Raw genomic sequence first — 16,872 nt, 5'->3', positions numbered from 1 at the left:
TGGATCATGACAGCTTGAAGCGGCCAGTTTTCATTTCCTTTGACTGTAGACATTTTTAGCAACCACACACATTCAATGCCTCTGCCTGGCCTTGACAATGTTTTAAGATGACACCGTCTCTTACTTGACCAACAACACTGACTGCAATAATCTGCTGCCTTTGTGGACTGAGTATAGGGGGAGGGAGATGACTGCTGTGATGGTTACCAGGAAGCCTGGGGTGAAATGACCATAAATTAATTGTGTCCGTGCAGGCTTCCTCGATCATTAGCGTTTGATTGCACATTATCTTGCTTTATTCATGGCAGTTATTAGCCCCAGTACATGACCTTCTCTTCTTTTTCTTCCCACAATGAGTATATTTCATGGTTGTGTAATATTACCTTGATTATTGGAAAACACTCCTTATTGGACTGGGCTCAAGCACTGCACGAGATCACAAATTCATCAATGAAATGTCCACTTTAAAAATCAATTCCTGCTCTTTCAGCAGGGAATGAAGAAAAAGCTAATTATAAAGAAACCCATTTTTAAATGGTAAATGTGCTTTATTTATATGGCACATTTTTAAATTACATTCAGCACGCACACATTCATACAGTGCTTCTATGCATGGAGCTTTTCAATCCCACAGCATTCACAGTCTGACTGAACAACCAGCAGGGGCAAGTTTGGGTTCAGGTACTATGGCATGCGGACTGGAGGAACCAGGTATTGAACCTCTGACCTTCTAGATAGTGGATGAACCGGCACTGCACTGCCTTTTTCTTCCTAACTGAAGTCCTGTGTGCAGAACTTACTGGAACCTATTAACAGAAATTGGATATCGTGTTCATAATTATTTTAAATTTGTGTACAATCACCTGAAGTAAATCATTATGTTTTTGTCCTCATCCAAGGAGTCCACAATGTTGCACCGTCATGCTTCATAGCCCAAAAATGACTCATACTAAAGAGACTCTACTACACTGTATTTCAGCTACACCATAGACTGCACATAAAGATGGACTTCCTTCCACTATCCAGAAATAAAGCCAAAATATCCTGGATATGAACACTGCTATCTTGAGCTGAACATGTCATTTGGAGGCAGAGTCTGCACAGTAGCAGTTGTGGAATGGAGCTGTGGTATTGAGGTGTTTGCTAAACCAATTATGAGTCAGTCTCATCCGTCAATTGTCAATTAATTAAAATCAAACTTACTGGAGAAAATGAGTACTTTAGACATCAGTGTGATAAAAACTACCTAAAAAACACAGAAACCCTCTTTGGGAAACTTGTATTTGACTTGTTCTTTGACTCTTTGGTCCATGTCCCATTCACTGACATAAAGGAGGCAAGACTTATACTGAATCTAGCCACCCGTAATCAACACACTCCTTTTTGCTTTATTATTTGATAGCTTTTGATTGCAATATGCAACTTCATAAAGAGATGCCACTATCTGTGACAGATTGAACCTTGGAGGCGCACACATATCACCCCTTCATGCCATTTTAGGAGAAATTTCATTGTAATTTTCCACAGATAATGTGGTTATGCTGTGAATCCTACCGAATTATCAAACGGCTCACAACGCACATCAAAATGGCATCCAATGCGAGCTGTAAAATCTGTGTTTGCTTTTGTTTTTGCACATTTTAATGAAGCGCGTCATAAGCTCATAATCACGCCACCTAGTCCCAACTCCCCTCCATGAAATCGCTGCTAAAAGCTTGCCTACAAGTTGACAATATCAGGTTAGTCTGGCTCTAATCTGCAGTCATAACATCAGAATTCCTTTCTATCTCACTGTGTGCTGAACACTCATCCGTTCAACAAATGGCTCACATCACTCTCACAGCACTGAATCACATTCCCTCCTCTGTCTGCCTCCTCCACTCACTCTGATGTGGTCCTTACTCTAATGCATATTAGTTGAGGAAACATCCACTCTACAGCACCTTTTGTCTTAGCGCTTCCTGTTTTGGTCTCAAGCCCTTTCATCATACTCACTAACTTATGCTCAGGTACTTTGCTCGTAAAAATAAAAAACAGTTACTGGATTTGTTTTGCAGACAGAAACAGAACATTTGTATTTGCACTTTCTGGCTGTGATTATTACACATTTCTAAATGTACTGGATTTTGCACAACTGTTTTACTTTCAAGTCACATTTAGCTTGACCTTTCTCTCCTGTGGGTGGACATGTTGCATCAAGCCAAAGAGCAGCCTTCCATTCAAATCCTGTATTCAGTTCCAAAAAAACTATTTCTAAAAGAAACACCCTGAGATTGTGAATCTACCACATTAACTTCATATAAAGACATACGACAGGTCTCAACTTCCTTTATCCAGAAATGAAGCTAAAATATCCTGGATACAAACAGTGATATCTTGCACATTTGGAGCCAGAGTCTGCGCAGCAACGATCAGGGGATGTAGCCACGGCAACATGGTCCGGCCAATACATCTACTTGAACAATCGTGAATCGGTCTCAGTTGTGATATTATCATGTTTCACCCTTTTTTCATAGCATCAAATGATTTTCTGGTCCATGTCACTTTGCCTTCCTTTTGTAAACAATCATATCGACCATTTTCAGATGCAGTTGGAATACCGAAAGCGTTTATATGGAAAATCGATACACATATAAAAGTACGAGCAGTGTCCTCCATCAAACATTTTGTTTATTGAAATCTAAAATGACATTATAAAAAAAGTGTAGCAGTATGAGCCAGGTCATTTTTGACTCACTTCATATCCAAAAGAAAAAAATATGCAGAAAATGAGACACCACAAAGAAAGAACATCTTGAAAACATGAGGAAACCCTGCAGGATGGAATAAAGTCATTATGCAACTGAACCGATTTCCCCACCTTCTTGCAAGACCCAACTGAATGACATGCAGAAGCTTTTCACAGTTATTATAGAACTTATACACGGGCGCATTAGATAATAAGCTTTCATTCTAGTGACTGAATTTCTGTCCCTTTTTTCCCCTCTCTACTCTGTGGAACGAGATGTGCAGAACAAGTTGTCCATTTAAAAGCTGTAGGTACGCCATAAAATGTACAACTCAAATAAGTTATTTATGTGTTGAATCATTTATATTGTCAATAATGTTTCTTTACTCCAAATGGTTTTATTTGTGATGAAAAATTAAACGGACGCTAAAGCAAGTGGAGATATTTTAATGAATGTTTCTTCATGCATTAGTCTCCAGATATTGTAAGAATCTATACAGCAAAGTGCCACCAGCGTTATAGGATCAAATTCTACCGGGGCTGCACATGCTCCAAATGAAGGTTCACCACTGTAATGTGCTGTGAATAGAGGAGGTCGCCATCGGATTGCATTTTATTGATTTTATTTAAACAGGAAGTCCCTGGAGATAAGAAATCTCTCTTTCGAGGGAGAAATTCCTCATTATTTCTTGATGCATCTCCTAAGAATGTTTGACACAATTTTACATTGGTTTGTGCTGATATTTCAGTTTTGGCTCCATGAAGACAGCTAATACACAGAAAATATTTACATCAACATTTAAACGTATTACAGTGAAGAATGAAGAATTCGCCACACAGAGTGATTGAGGTATCATTTATTGTAAGTAAGCTTTGATTATGAAACAGTCTGCAGGGAGCATGATCACCAGTGATCAGGGTTTTTTTCTACATTACACTGCTTTGGTCCAAACTGTCAGCTCACTGTGGATCGACTGTTACAAGCCCGTCATTAATAAAATTATGTTAATTAAACAGCGTGAGCAATTTCCTAAATGGCCATCGTCTTGAATGTATTCACATTAATGTTTCTATTTAAGATACAACTTACACATCAATTACAGTCCTCTAGCAGTTGAATTATGGATAGTCAGGAAATTAGTACATTTATATTAGGCACAGAAGAGATTACAAGCCTCTGTGGTTTTGGACTTCACGTGAAATTATATCCTGCTGCTCTGTTACTACCACTATTGCTACTAATATAACTCCCAGTACTACTGCCAATGCCACTACTCCTCAGTTACAAGCCTTGTAACAATGTGAAGATTGTGCATCACAAAAAAACATCACTTATGTACATTATTGTGCCATTAATCAATCCAAAGATTCAGTGTGTACCAGTGATACACTTTCATAAATATACTATAAAGAATGCACATTTGCACCTGAAAACACAGGTCCACAAAGCCAGTGTTATACTTTCTGCATTGAAAGTACACAAAAACCAAGTAGAAATATCATGAAAGACTCAAGTCTTGCCTCTGGCAATGTGCACAAGGTTGGAAGTTGTGTTCTGACAATTTTACATGCCACTGCAAATGCTACCATTGTTGGGTGGCAGCCAGACAGATGTATACATGAATAGATGTACATTTATATAAAACAGCAATCTAGCTGCACAAAACAGCACTATAGTGTATATTTCATCTTATCTAAGATAAAGAAAAAAAGACTGGCCAAAATGAATGCAACAGATGCTCAGGTGTCCCTAACATGGGTTCAGCTCCAAAAACACTAGATCCTATTTTTCCCATGTTGCAACTCAGAAGGGTTTTAAATTTTCATTCTTGCCTTGAACCGAGTACACTAAGCGGAGGCCTTAGTCCAAAAATGTTTGCGTTCACGCCAAATCAAATGGGTACAAGGTCTCTGACGCAGAAGGGGCCCAAACTAAGTGCTTTAAAAGTATTCCAGAAATGTTATATGGTACTGAATGTACTCACAAAAGACAGACCTATCTACTGCTTATAGGAATCTTTGTCTGTCTATGTGGAAGGCATATCTCAAGAACTATTCCTCTTATGTCCTTTTCATTTGGCTTGTGTATTGTTAATGGCCCTTTGAAGTGCAGTGTTGAAATTTGGTGTGATTTGGACTAGCGATATCAGAAATATTAAGATCAACAAACTCTGAATAAACAGCAGCAGCGGCTGTGACTCGTCAACGTAAGTGACATTGTAAATCACAAGAACAGCCCGTTCAAAACATCTGGCGCATTCTCAACAACCCTAAAAACAAACCAGTTTGGGTTTGACGTACTGAGTCAAGCCTCACCAACTTTAAAATAAACAGGTGAACAGCTCTTGAAGCCCTGAATCTGCACTGCTGTCGAGTCAGGCAGCCAGTCTTTACTTGCCACGGCTCAAGGTCACTTTTACAGTTTAAGAAAGGAAGCTGCAACCAGCATTACCACAGGACAAGAGGCGCTGCACTAATTTTAAAAAAAAGTGAGTCTGATATTACCAGGAGAACCCTAGTAGAGGTCAAGCTCAAAAAATGCATCCTTTGATCCCCATGCAACTCAATACCATGTTTGATTAAGCTGTCAGAATAAACTAATCCTCTTTAAAGAAAGAAATGAAGACAAGGCTACAAATGAAATCAAGAGTTACTCGTACCTCTTATACTTTAAATACAATGACAAACACGTGAGCTGCTACTATTTTCTGCAGGTACAAATCTTAATTATTCATCATTAAAATGATATGATTCAGTAAAGTGACAGCTTGTTCTAAGACTCCCTCAGCACTCTCTCCAAATGTCACAATGCTGACCTATGAAAGCACCTTGTCATGTTGAACAGTGTTGGGATGATTAAATTAGTCCCAATGGGATCCATCACTACCTGAAGCCTCCATTCAACAACTGCAATGGGCCTCTCACCCATGAACGAATGACGAAGTCATAAAACAATCCTTGTGTCCTTAACATTACAACATAGTCTTTCCACTTGGAAAAGCTATTGGCCAACAAGTGTGCAAGGGAAAAAAAGGTTTGGGTTTTGCCTTTTTTCCCACGCACACTGAAAAGGCTTGTAAGAGGATTTTTGAAAATGCGATTTGTTGACTCACTAAGAGGTTATTTGTCATCCTTAAATCCTACTGATGTAACACTACTTTTCCTGTTTCACCCGAAAAAGCCTCATTTCATTCCACATCAGAGTAATTCCAAAAAAGGTTTGACCAGAGAGAGACGCCAAGAATGATTAAGATAAGAACTAAACAAGTTGAACACTGTTATATTTGCTTGTAGGGATAAAAGAACACACGCATGCTGCAAATTGAAACTGTTTATTTCATCCCTACAAATATCATTGTCATTGAAGTCTTGACAAAGTGATACTTTCACTGCTTCTACTTATAATGTATCCTGTGTCTAACAGAACAAAGAATATATAAAGTTGACAGCGTGTACATGTACGGCAAAGGAAACTGTATAACAAGCCTCTTGGCACGTTGGATATGATTCCACACACCTATAAAACGGGGCAAAGAGGACGTAGGAATGTAGGTCACAGTGGGTTTGGTGCTAGCTGGCATGCCTCTTTCTGATTTCTATGTCACTGATCCGGGCAGACTGGGGCCTTTCACATTACATAGTCAACTGACCCATTTTTAGTAAAAAAGAATGAGAAAATATGTTGTTTGTCATTTGAGTGAGCCACACTTTAAAGAGAATTCCACCACAATTGAGTTCATTTAATGCATTTTGTCAAACTAAACTTCTGTTTGTTCTTACTTTCTTTGTTATATTATTATTTCCACCAAATAGCAGTGCAATAAGCTACCACTGTGTTTTTAATTATTGTATACAGACAGTGCATTTGTAATTGCATTTGAAACAAATCCATAAAGATGTGAATGAAGAGTAGACTTTCAGCTTTAAGTCAATAGGGTTTAACAAAAGCCAGCCATTTTATAAATAGTCACTATATTTTCAGAGGCTCAAAAGTAATTTGATGAACATCATTATAAATATAAGGATCATTTTGAATAACATGAAGGAAATCATATTCTTGCTTGGACCACATATGCAGTTCCTGCTACTGTTGGTGTCTTAAGGACCACAATTAGTCATTATGACACACAGACACATACACACAGACTCACAAGGTGCAACAATATCTGTTGCTGTCACAGTCGATAAAAACACTAGTGACCCAGTTCCACTGGCAGCCATACAAGCTTATACCAAAACAGTGGTGGTAATCCCTCTGTACTTACAACAGCAAGTTTTTCTTCCCCAAGGAGACAATTCTGCAATCCTCTACTTTTTCATCATTTTCCATGGTCTTGGGTATGTGCCAGTACATTCCATCTTTTTTAACAACGCACCAAATTGTTAGTTTTGGCACAACTACAATTTTTGCTCTTTCTCATTGGTTTGTTTTGCCCAATAATGGCCTTCTTCACTTACTTCCTCAAGGAGTTCCATAAACAGTCATTTACAACATGTTTTAGGCTGAAATGTTCACTACCGGAAGTGGCTATGCTAGCGGACATAGCCACATGAATGCACACCCCACACGTGCTCTTGGGCAAGAGTGAGTGCAATGTGCCCCAGGGTACGTGAACACGCCTCAGAGGAGAGTATCAGAGGAGAGTATCAGAGGACATTTAGGCTACAAACATGGTATAAATGACGCCAATTCGAATCTGAATGTCAAAGTTTGCTGGGATGACACCACACGAGCAGTGGGGAGGCATGTTGTGTTTTTGTATTACGTCTGAAGTGTAGTATACATTTGGATTCTGCTGCAACACTGTTTACTCCTGAGAGTCCAGAAGTGTTTTGTGGACTTAAACACCATCATGCCCTTGATCGTCACAGTGGTGAGTAGATAAGGGAAGTTTCATTTTTTTGCCAACTATCTCTTTAATCTGTTATGTTACTTTTGAGACTGTGCACATGGAACGACTATGTATAAAATGGCTGTAATTCCTGAACAATTAATGTTCTATTTTTGTTAAATCCCTTGATTTTAAGTAGGCTGCCCTGTTGAAATTATTTGCTCCACAGAAGGAAACAAATGGATTGAAGATAACAAAGGTCTCTGTGACAGCAACATTCACAATGCACATACTGTATAAGAGCCATCAAGGCCTCTAGCAGTTGAGCAAATCAGGTGTGAATATTTCCTCTCAGCCCAATTTAAAAATCCTCCCACATTAATATGATCTTTGCAGTGACAATTTTCCCTTGGTACCTGCAAAATTTCCATATGAACTGAACGGAAAACAGAAACCACTTACAGCACAGTTGAGACATGATTGAAATTCTGCCTACATAAGGACTGTACTCTGCTTCAGAACAATAACCCAAACTTTACAGTGGAAAAGTACTTCACAAGAATCACAGTACTCTAGTTTACATCAAATGGATGTTTTCACTTTGTAGTGAAACAGTACTCTGGAAAAAAGCATTTGGGTTTAGACTATAGGAATACATGAGTGTGTAAAACATAATTTTCTTGCTATGCTATGTGAGCAGGATCTGTGGGGGTCTGTCCCACTGTCCTACTTCCATTCTTGAGAATTCCCTCAGTGGTAACATGAGCCAAGTTCAGTGCTGGTGTTTTGGAGCCGCCAATATCAGAGGCCTCTGCTTGAGGCTCTAAGAAAGCCACCCTCTTTCCATTTGACCGCCGCTCTCCTGACTCTGCCTCTCTGGGGTCTGAACAGAGAATCATGGCTCGTCCGCCACACCCTCTCGATCCGCCCCGGCTTTCTCTGCACCTACAGGGGGTGAGGTAGAGGTAAAGTAGCACCAATATGATGCTGACCACACAGGAAGCAAGGGTGGTGAACGCAGTGTTGAAGTGCTCTGCGCCACTGCGATGTGCCAAGCCACTCGCAGATGAAGTGCTCAAGTTTCCGACCACAACACTGACCTCAACAGATTCGTGGGGGTCATAGTGGCGGTGGCGGGCTGCCACACACCCATATGTACCAGAATCCTCCATGAGTGCTCCTTGGATTTCAAGGGTGCCATTGGGGAGAACTATTAAGTGGGCACTTGGATCATTTGTTGATGAATTCACTATAGTGCTTGGGGTAACCCAGAACACCACAAGGCCCTCCTGGGCTGAAGATGCCAACCCTGGACATGGCACTCTCAGCCATTTACCAGGCTCCTCTTGGTAACTCTGTGACTCAAGGGGCATATTTGACACTCCCTGCTGGATACAAATAGGCCCTGGTCCAGAATCATCCATACATGGGTATTCATCTCTGAAGTCCATCAGGGGTTGGTACTGTTTCCACATCCAGTACTCAAGCAAGGCGAGTAAAGCACAGTCACAGACCAAAGGGTTTTCCTGCAAATAAATGCTACCTTGCCGGGTGAGAGACAGCAGACTCTGGACAGGCAACTTAGAGAGCCTGTTGTAGGACAGATCAAGAAATGTCAGATTACGGGGCCCTCCAGGTTCCCAATACAACCCAAAGGGAAAAGTCTTCAGTTTGTTACCAGAGATGTAGAGCCTCTGCAAGCTGTGAAGATCACTGAAAGCCCCTGGATTGATCAGGACAATCTGGTTGTCATACAGTAGGAGCTCTTTCAGCTCCTTCAACCCAGTGAAGAGGGACGTGTTCAGCACTGTTATTTGGTTAGATGACAGGTCCAGGTGCAGGAGATGTGGAGTGACATTGAAAGCATTTACCTCAATTTGGCTTATGGCGTTTCGGTTAAGAACCAGTGTAGCGAGTCGGGCAAATTGTTGGGGAATCCAATCTGTTGGCAGGGTAGTGATAACATTGTGGCTCAGGTCCAACAGTGTGGCATAGCTTGGTAGATCAAATGGTGTTGTGGACAGATTGCGGCCGCTGCAGGAAATTATATCACTGGCGCAAAGGCAATAGGGTGGGCACACAGCCACAGAGGGAGGGAAGCCAAGACACAGGAGGAGCACCAAGGCTGCAGCAGGAGGGTTGCAATGGCGGCCTCCAACATTGGTCTGGGCTAAAAGCTGTGACGCAATAGGGCGCATCCTGGTCTTCCCTCAGGGTGGGATCTCAGGTCACTGTCTCACTGGGTGTACACATGTCCGGCTTAAAAGCATCTGATAATTTAAAGCTTTTATGAACTGAAGAGAGAAAACAAAAGAGATACAGAAAAAAGGAAATTAATCTCCTTGTGTTTTAATCTACCATCATTTATTACAATGGTAAATATCACCATACTGTTTATCAAACAGAATGCACAATATGATAGAATCATAAAACCATTAAAATATGTACACAAATCAGCCACACTGTTAAAACCAGTTTTTAATATGGATGATCAGCGCATGTTATTATAATAAGCAAAAATTATAAATTAAATGTAAATAAACAGTAGGAACACATAGTCCCAGCATATGAATGAAAATATAACACAGGGAAAGGCATTCTATGAATGTAACTCTAAAAATAAATAATGATCCACATTTAAATCCATCAGTGATCACTGCTGGCATCATCTGCACATGACAACTGTTAGAAAGTGCTGGAACAAGTGTAACTTAATCCATACAACACCAACAGAATACAGTCTGCTGCTCGCTTTAGCCCACATCATGTGTTTTTATAAAAACAATTATTTTCATATCTTTTTCCCTTCACAAGGTATTCCTCTAATATTTAATTTCTGTTGTTCTCTCTGTTCACGTAATGATGATTCAGTAAGCGATAAGTAATCAGATTAACAGTAAACAAGCATGAACATTATTTAGAGCTGCAACAGTTAACCCATCAATTGATTGGTTACATATCAAAGGAAAATACATTTACAATTAATTTTTACAAATCAAGCAATAAGTAATTTCTTGGGAAAAGAAATTGCTTTTTCTCCTTATTTGTATGCCAATGTAAACTGAATGTAGAATGTTGAACTAAACAAGTCTTTTAAAGAGGTCACGTTTGGCTCTGATAAAATTATGATGAGATGCATTTATACTGCAGACTTGTTTCATACCTTGTGAAGTTAACAGAACATAATAAAATAATGTATCAATAAGAAATGAAAAAGAAAGTGAATCAAATAAAATATATACATATATATATATACACTGTATATATATATATATATATAATAGAATCTGGTTGTGGGTAAAAACGAATTAATATCACTATAATTGCTGTTGCTGTTATTACTATTAGAAATGAACTCGGTCCTTTCCTCTTCTCTTCCTGCACATGACTGGGCTCGGTGAGAGATGACAGGCAGCGGTTTGCGACTTCTGTGGAACCCAAACAGAACAAACAATGAACCCAGCCGACAGCTCACCTCCGCGCCCACACCGCTGCCTCTTCACAGCATCGTCTCCACGTCCAGACGCAGAACCACGTCCCGCTTGAGAATCCAGCAAATCCGAAACGCAACTTCGTCGCGCTCATCTGGTTTCTTCCACCGAAGCAGATAATCCGCCGTGAGTGTGCGGGAGGGGGGGGGGGGGGGCAGGGAAGCGGCGGCTGAACTGCTCACCTGCAGGTCGAGTTGCTTGTCGTTGTGGGAGGGGTCGTCCTGAGAGTAAATACGGATCTGAACAGCAGCCAACACGCCAATAGTGAGAGAGGGGACGCTGCCAGGAGGAGGAGAGGGAGGTGGAGGAGGAGGAGGAGGAGGAGGAAGCCTCAGCGCCACATAGATGATTCTTCCAGCTGGATTGTTTAAATCAGGTTCAAATGAGTCAAGTTAACCACCAGGATGAAATTCATGTATGAAAAATGATTCCTTCATGTATAAGGTAAATTCAAACCACACCTGAGAGGCAGACGGTCGTATTAATCCTAAGGAGCACTTTGATTAATCTTCTGATTGAAATGCATATCCTGAATATATATTAAACATATGTGCATGGTATTTTTGTTTTAAGCCTAACCTGCAAACTGACAGAAAGAAACTTTCCTGGTAGCAGAATAAAGCTGCACTGATCAATACAAATTCCAACAATGACTCGAATACGAGCATGGAATGTGAAAGGGGGTTGCCAGTAATGAAAAACACCCACAGAGTATTATCCCTCTGCAGTTCACCTGAATTATGTAGAACATTGTAGTGTCTCTCTGCTCATTGATTTGGCTTGATGAGCCACAACGCTGCTGTTTTGATTCACATCCACTACTCTCATTAACACCGACTGTAGCAGCCACAGGCAAAAAGAAAAAAAAGAAGAAGCTTTAAAGCCACTGCCACCTACACAGCACCAAATGGCAAATAACATCAGTGAATAGCTGGTGAACATAGTGGAGAATGTTGCAGGTAAGGAGCCACATATTTCCCTCAAGAGTTGGTGGAGCCCGAAATCGGAGATAATAAGTAGAGTAAATATTACAATTACCCTAGTGGAGTGGTCAGAATCACTCAATGTCTGTACAAAGGAATTCTTCCATCCAATGACTGACTTAAATTCAGGTAATATTCCTGTAGAACAAAGAGATCTGCAATGGTGTTACAGTGGCAATAACACATGAAAACTCCCTCTCACAGACAGAAACCAACTGCTTCTATGTGTGACGGGCAGTCTGTGTTAAATTAAAAGATTGAGATGTTCTTGCAAGCCGCTCATAACCCCTGAAGAGATTGCCAACCATGTCCACGACTCCAGCACTGTGCTGTTAATGGTAGCTTGCCAAGGACGATTTGGTTCATTAGAGATAACATCATTGTAATTAAGCATCTGTGACCTTGAAGATGTCTTTTTGATTTTTTTTTTTTCTAACAGAGCCGCAGCTTTGTCATTGCTGGGTCGCACTGTGATCTCACAGTTTATATCAGATTCTAGAAAAATGAATTGACTTGTGGAAGGCAAACAAACATTGATGCAGCTTAAAAAAAACATACCCCTTTTAAACTGTAAAAGCAGAGCAGCGTTTTAGGATTTGCTTGTTGAGGCAGAATATTGCATGGCATTAAATTGTGCAAAGTGTTTAGCCCACATAATCCCCATTATCCGAGTAGTGTTGGAAAACAAAATTGCTGCCTTATTTATTGACTTTATGTTGCCACATTTGGTCTAAGTTGTTCTCCATTAACAATGACACTGAAAACTTTATTTTCTTAAATGCTTTCTATCTGTGCAACAGAGGCTGTTTACCACTGTGAATGTGTTACATCAAGCAGATGGTGTCTTTCATGCCACATCAAAGTATTCTTCCACCTAATCAGTTTGTCAAGGTTGTAAGCTGTGTGCCTGGAGATCTAGCTGCGGTGCTTTTCCTTCCCTTTTTGTTTTTTGTTCAGTCCTGTAGATCAATATAAAAAGCCAACCCAACACCTGACAGAAAAAAAATCAATCAAATTCTCATTTCTGAATATGAGTCGAATATATTAACTGAAAGAGAAGTGAGAATGATGCCTGCTGTCTTAGAATCCCGACTGCTGTGTAATCACAATGTTCTTGTAATTATGAGCTTCCCACCCGGGACACCGTGACAGGCAAATCGCCATGGCGCCGAGCGTCAAAGGGGATGGCCCCCGGGGAATTTTTATCTCTGTCCGTCTTCGCTCCACAATCACAAGGTCAGGTTGTTGGTAAGCATGATTGGCTGGACCAACAGATTTATCTGTCTGTTCTTTGATATGAGAATATTGCAGCAGTAATGATCCACATACAGAAAGAAAGAATATTCTCGGTCCATTCAGTCCTTCACTTTGCTACAATCAGTTCAGCTTTACTTCCTGCAACTGTGGATTTCAGTTCGACTGGATTTCAACTTTCAATCCACTGGCTCAAACCACTTATTACCTTGCAGAATGATGAGGAGAACCATCCTATCATCACAATTAGAAGACACAAAAACATCCTGAACTGTAGACAGGAGGTAAACAGCATTAGACGTTTTTGCAAGATAAAGGGAGGCATAAAAAGAAGGACTGAATTCACTATTTATGATGTCGTCTTTCCATTTCCAAAACAGATACTGTATTACTGTCAGGAGAAGCCCTTTCCAATTTGCCACTTTGGGAAATATGGCTATTTGCTTTACTATCAAGGGATAGAGAGGATTGCTACTTTACTCTCATGTTGGTCCATTTGACAGTACAGATATAATAGATTTAGCCAGAAACATTAGGAAACTGCTTACTTTGCTATGTCCAAAAGTAACTTAAACAGCTGTACTTACGAGTACATCTTCAGCTCACATAAAAAAACAATTTGTGGAGACTACAATGAGTCTCTGCCCAAGAAATTAGTACATGACCCATTGTAAAACCGCAACTTGTCATTTTCACACTTTGTGTCAGACAAGCTGTAACATGCTCGATTTATTTTTAGATGTTTAGATGGATGTAGTCTCCTTAAGAACTATAGCTCGCTGCTCAGTCTTTATTCTAACGTTAGATTGTGGGTTCCTGCGGCTTCATATTTACAAATAGATTAGAGCAGAATCAACTCCTCATCTTAATAAATGTGTGTCAATATATATGTGTCAAACTAATACATTTTTAAGGTTTGGAATTTTAAAATTTCTTAAAGACATTTCAACATCAGTATTTAGCAAATAAAGAGTCCAAGGTTGTTGTTTTTTGTCTAGTGCTCTCTGACTCTCTCACACACACACCACACACACACACACACCACACACACACACACACACACAGGATGAAAATGAGAAAGTACAGTAATGAGGTTACAAACTCAAAAAAGATGCATCAACCTCACAGAGGGATGCATTAAGGCTACAATTATGCAATTTTATTGAATAATCATCCTCAAATTGAGAACATGTAAATGTGTTTAGAGCTGCTGTGGATTCAAAAACATGGAATTTTGGCATTAATGTTCCCCCACTGTGACAGAACTATCAAGTATCAACTGTCTCCATTTGAAGCAATTGAACTTTGAGTATCTAAAACTTTACTGTGCTTTGAAACACTAGAATAAATGAGCCCACTGATGAATGGGAAAATCATCCATCCACCTTCTGAATACAAACACTTGGAGGATGCTAGTATTAAATCATTAAGCTGATCGTCTCTTTGAAAGTTTATATGGAATGAGGCAAACTGTGCACAGTGGTTGCTAAGCCATAAAAGGAGCAATTAACGTAAAACTCTGACATGCAGTGTATTAAGGAAACACTGCCCTTCAAAACTGTCCCTCCGTTTTAAAAAACACTGCTGTGTGCTGCTGTTAATGATGACCCTTCAAACACCACAGGGCTTAGGCCCCGCAAGAGTGCATTTAATGGAAGGAGCGGCCATACTTGATTGAGTAGAGATAATTACTGTTAGGGTTTACAAGTCCATGTGTGAAGGGAGAGAGAGACAATGTTTTCCAGTATGCAGTATGTATCTGTGTTAGTTGTTATGGCATTCAGGGCTTGTTGTTGCATGCAGCTGGTACCGCAATAAGTCTTAGTGATAAATAATTCCCCTACTCAGAAAAATATGTGCCATGATACTTCTGGACATATATGAAGACACTTTCTGTCAAGGCATGCAGCATGACAATTGATAGAATATATTTCCTATTACTCTATGCTTTAGCTTTACTGCTCTAACATTTAAACACATCTTCATGCCACACTGTTTCACTGGCTTCATTACTGCTTAAAATACTGCCAAGTGCAATAAGAGTGTATCAGTCCAGATCTGGAAATGTACACATTATGATCACACTGTCTACAAGCTACATTTTAATATGCAGGAAAACACTGTTCTTCTCCTCGATGCGTATGTAACTTGAACTGAACATAAGGTTAAATACATGTTTTAATAAGTGAACAGCTGGCGTTGACATGATCATATTTTGTACTTGCAGTTACAGACTCCAAATTTTGAGAAAAATGTCATTTCTAGTTGCCTTATGTACACAAGGTAACTGCTGTATATCCAGTTGCACTTTGTGTTATTCATTTAGGAACCACTTGCCTATTTTTAACAACTATATTTTCATACCACTTGAGTGCAAACTCAGTATAGACCATGATGGCTGGTGTAATACCCCCTGCATATTTGGCCTCGTTCACAGCTGCTTACTGCCTTTATGACATGTCTGAGTTCAAACAACAGTTCTGTTTTGCACTAGAAACACTGAAGTAACAACCTGCTCACATTTCTGTCCAGGTCAAAAGCTGCCTACCACCTGTGAGTGTGTGTAAAATGGGTGGGTTTAAATAATGCATGAAGCACCTTGCAGGACCCTCATGACATTGAGTGTCCAAGCCTCCAACTGCTACTGTGAATAATAGGGAATAAAAAGATTAATGCGAGGTATTTTAGGCAATAATGTGATTCAGTAAACTCATCAAACCCAGAGAATCATTAACCACAAACTCTACAGATGCAAGGCAAACACCAGCATCTTAGCTTACATGTGACCTTTGACCATTTTTGGGTTAAAGGTGATGCATCATTTTGAAGCTGAAACCAAATTGTTAAAAATGCAATCCAACACCCATCCACAGTGTTATTTACTACAAGAGCCTGTTGACAGAAGAGACAAAGCCAAAGAGGTCTAGACATGAATATCAACATAAATTGATGCAGTGGGATGATCACCAGTCATTAACGTCCCAGATCAAAATAATGTGCATCATGCTTCTATAGCATATACATTATGTACTTATGCTCATTATGTATTATGTACTTGCTTTCCACTGCTGAAGACAGCTCTTGATGTGTGAAAGATTTGAGCCTGTTTTTGACCTTAATTTCAGCTTTGTCCTGCCTCAATTGTCATGCTGTGTACAGGGGGAGGCCAGGAGCAATCAGATGCTCCTGACCGGCTGTGGGTTGCGTTCAGATGAATTTCTGACATGTCTTCAGGCATATTTCCTACTCCTATCACAACCAACATACCACAGATAAATGTCAGGGCCTCTTCTTTTCAACATTTCGGGAACACAGAAGGGCACACATGGTGAAGTTAGCATATTTCTCTCATATTAGCATTGTGACAGCGACAAATTTTGACTTCTATTCTTTGACGATAGCCAGACAGGTCCCACGACAGTCAGGTTGTGGCTTAATAATCGAACTATTAAGTGTGAGCATATTGGGGGCACGGTCAGAAATACACAAATGTAGTAGTGGAAAACCTTTGCCTCCTGTTCAATTCCATTCTGTACGAGCGAGGGGGCAAGTAAAAGTTTTCGCTTCTTGTGGCGAAGCAAATC

General features: G+C 40.0%; 1 protein-coding gene across 3 annotated transcripts in view; it reads right to left on the bottom strand.

The window, feature by feature from the left end:
* Window positions 1–3,570: 3,570 nt before the first annotated feature.
* The window catches only part of LOC109637456 (amphoterin-induced protein 2-like), a 51,141-nt gene continuing 37,839 nt past the window's right edge, over window positions 3,571–16,872 (bottom strand). Inside the window, exons 5-6 of one of the 3 annotated variants that reach the window (XM_069520081.1) lie at window positions 11,234–11,409; window positions 3,571–9,854 (exon numbers count right to left, since the gene is read on the bottom strand). In XM_069520081.1, coding sequence (XP_069376182.1) covers window positions 8,244–9,758 — 1,515 coding nt within the window. In that variant the 5' untranslated portion in view covers window positions 9,759–9,854; window positions 11,234–11,409 and the 3' untranslated portion in view covers window positions 3,571–8,243. The other 2 variants (XM_020099825.2, XM_069520080.1) reach the window with 2 other exon arrangements.

Source organism: Paralichthys olivaceus, chromosome 23, assembly GCF_024713975.1.
Source record: "Paralichthys olivaceus isolate ysfri-2021 chromosome 23, ASM2471397v2, whole genome shotgun sequence".
Taxonomy (NCBI): domain Eukaryota; kingdom Metazoa; phylum Chordata; class Actinopteri; order Pleuronectiformes; family Paralichthyidae; genus Paralichthys; species Paralichthys olivaceus.
The sequence above is the reverse complement of the archived record's forward strand: the minus strand, read 5'-3'. Positions and strand labels throughout refer to the sequence as shown.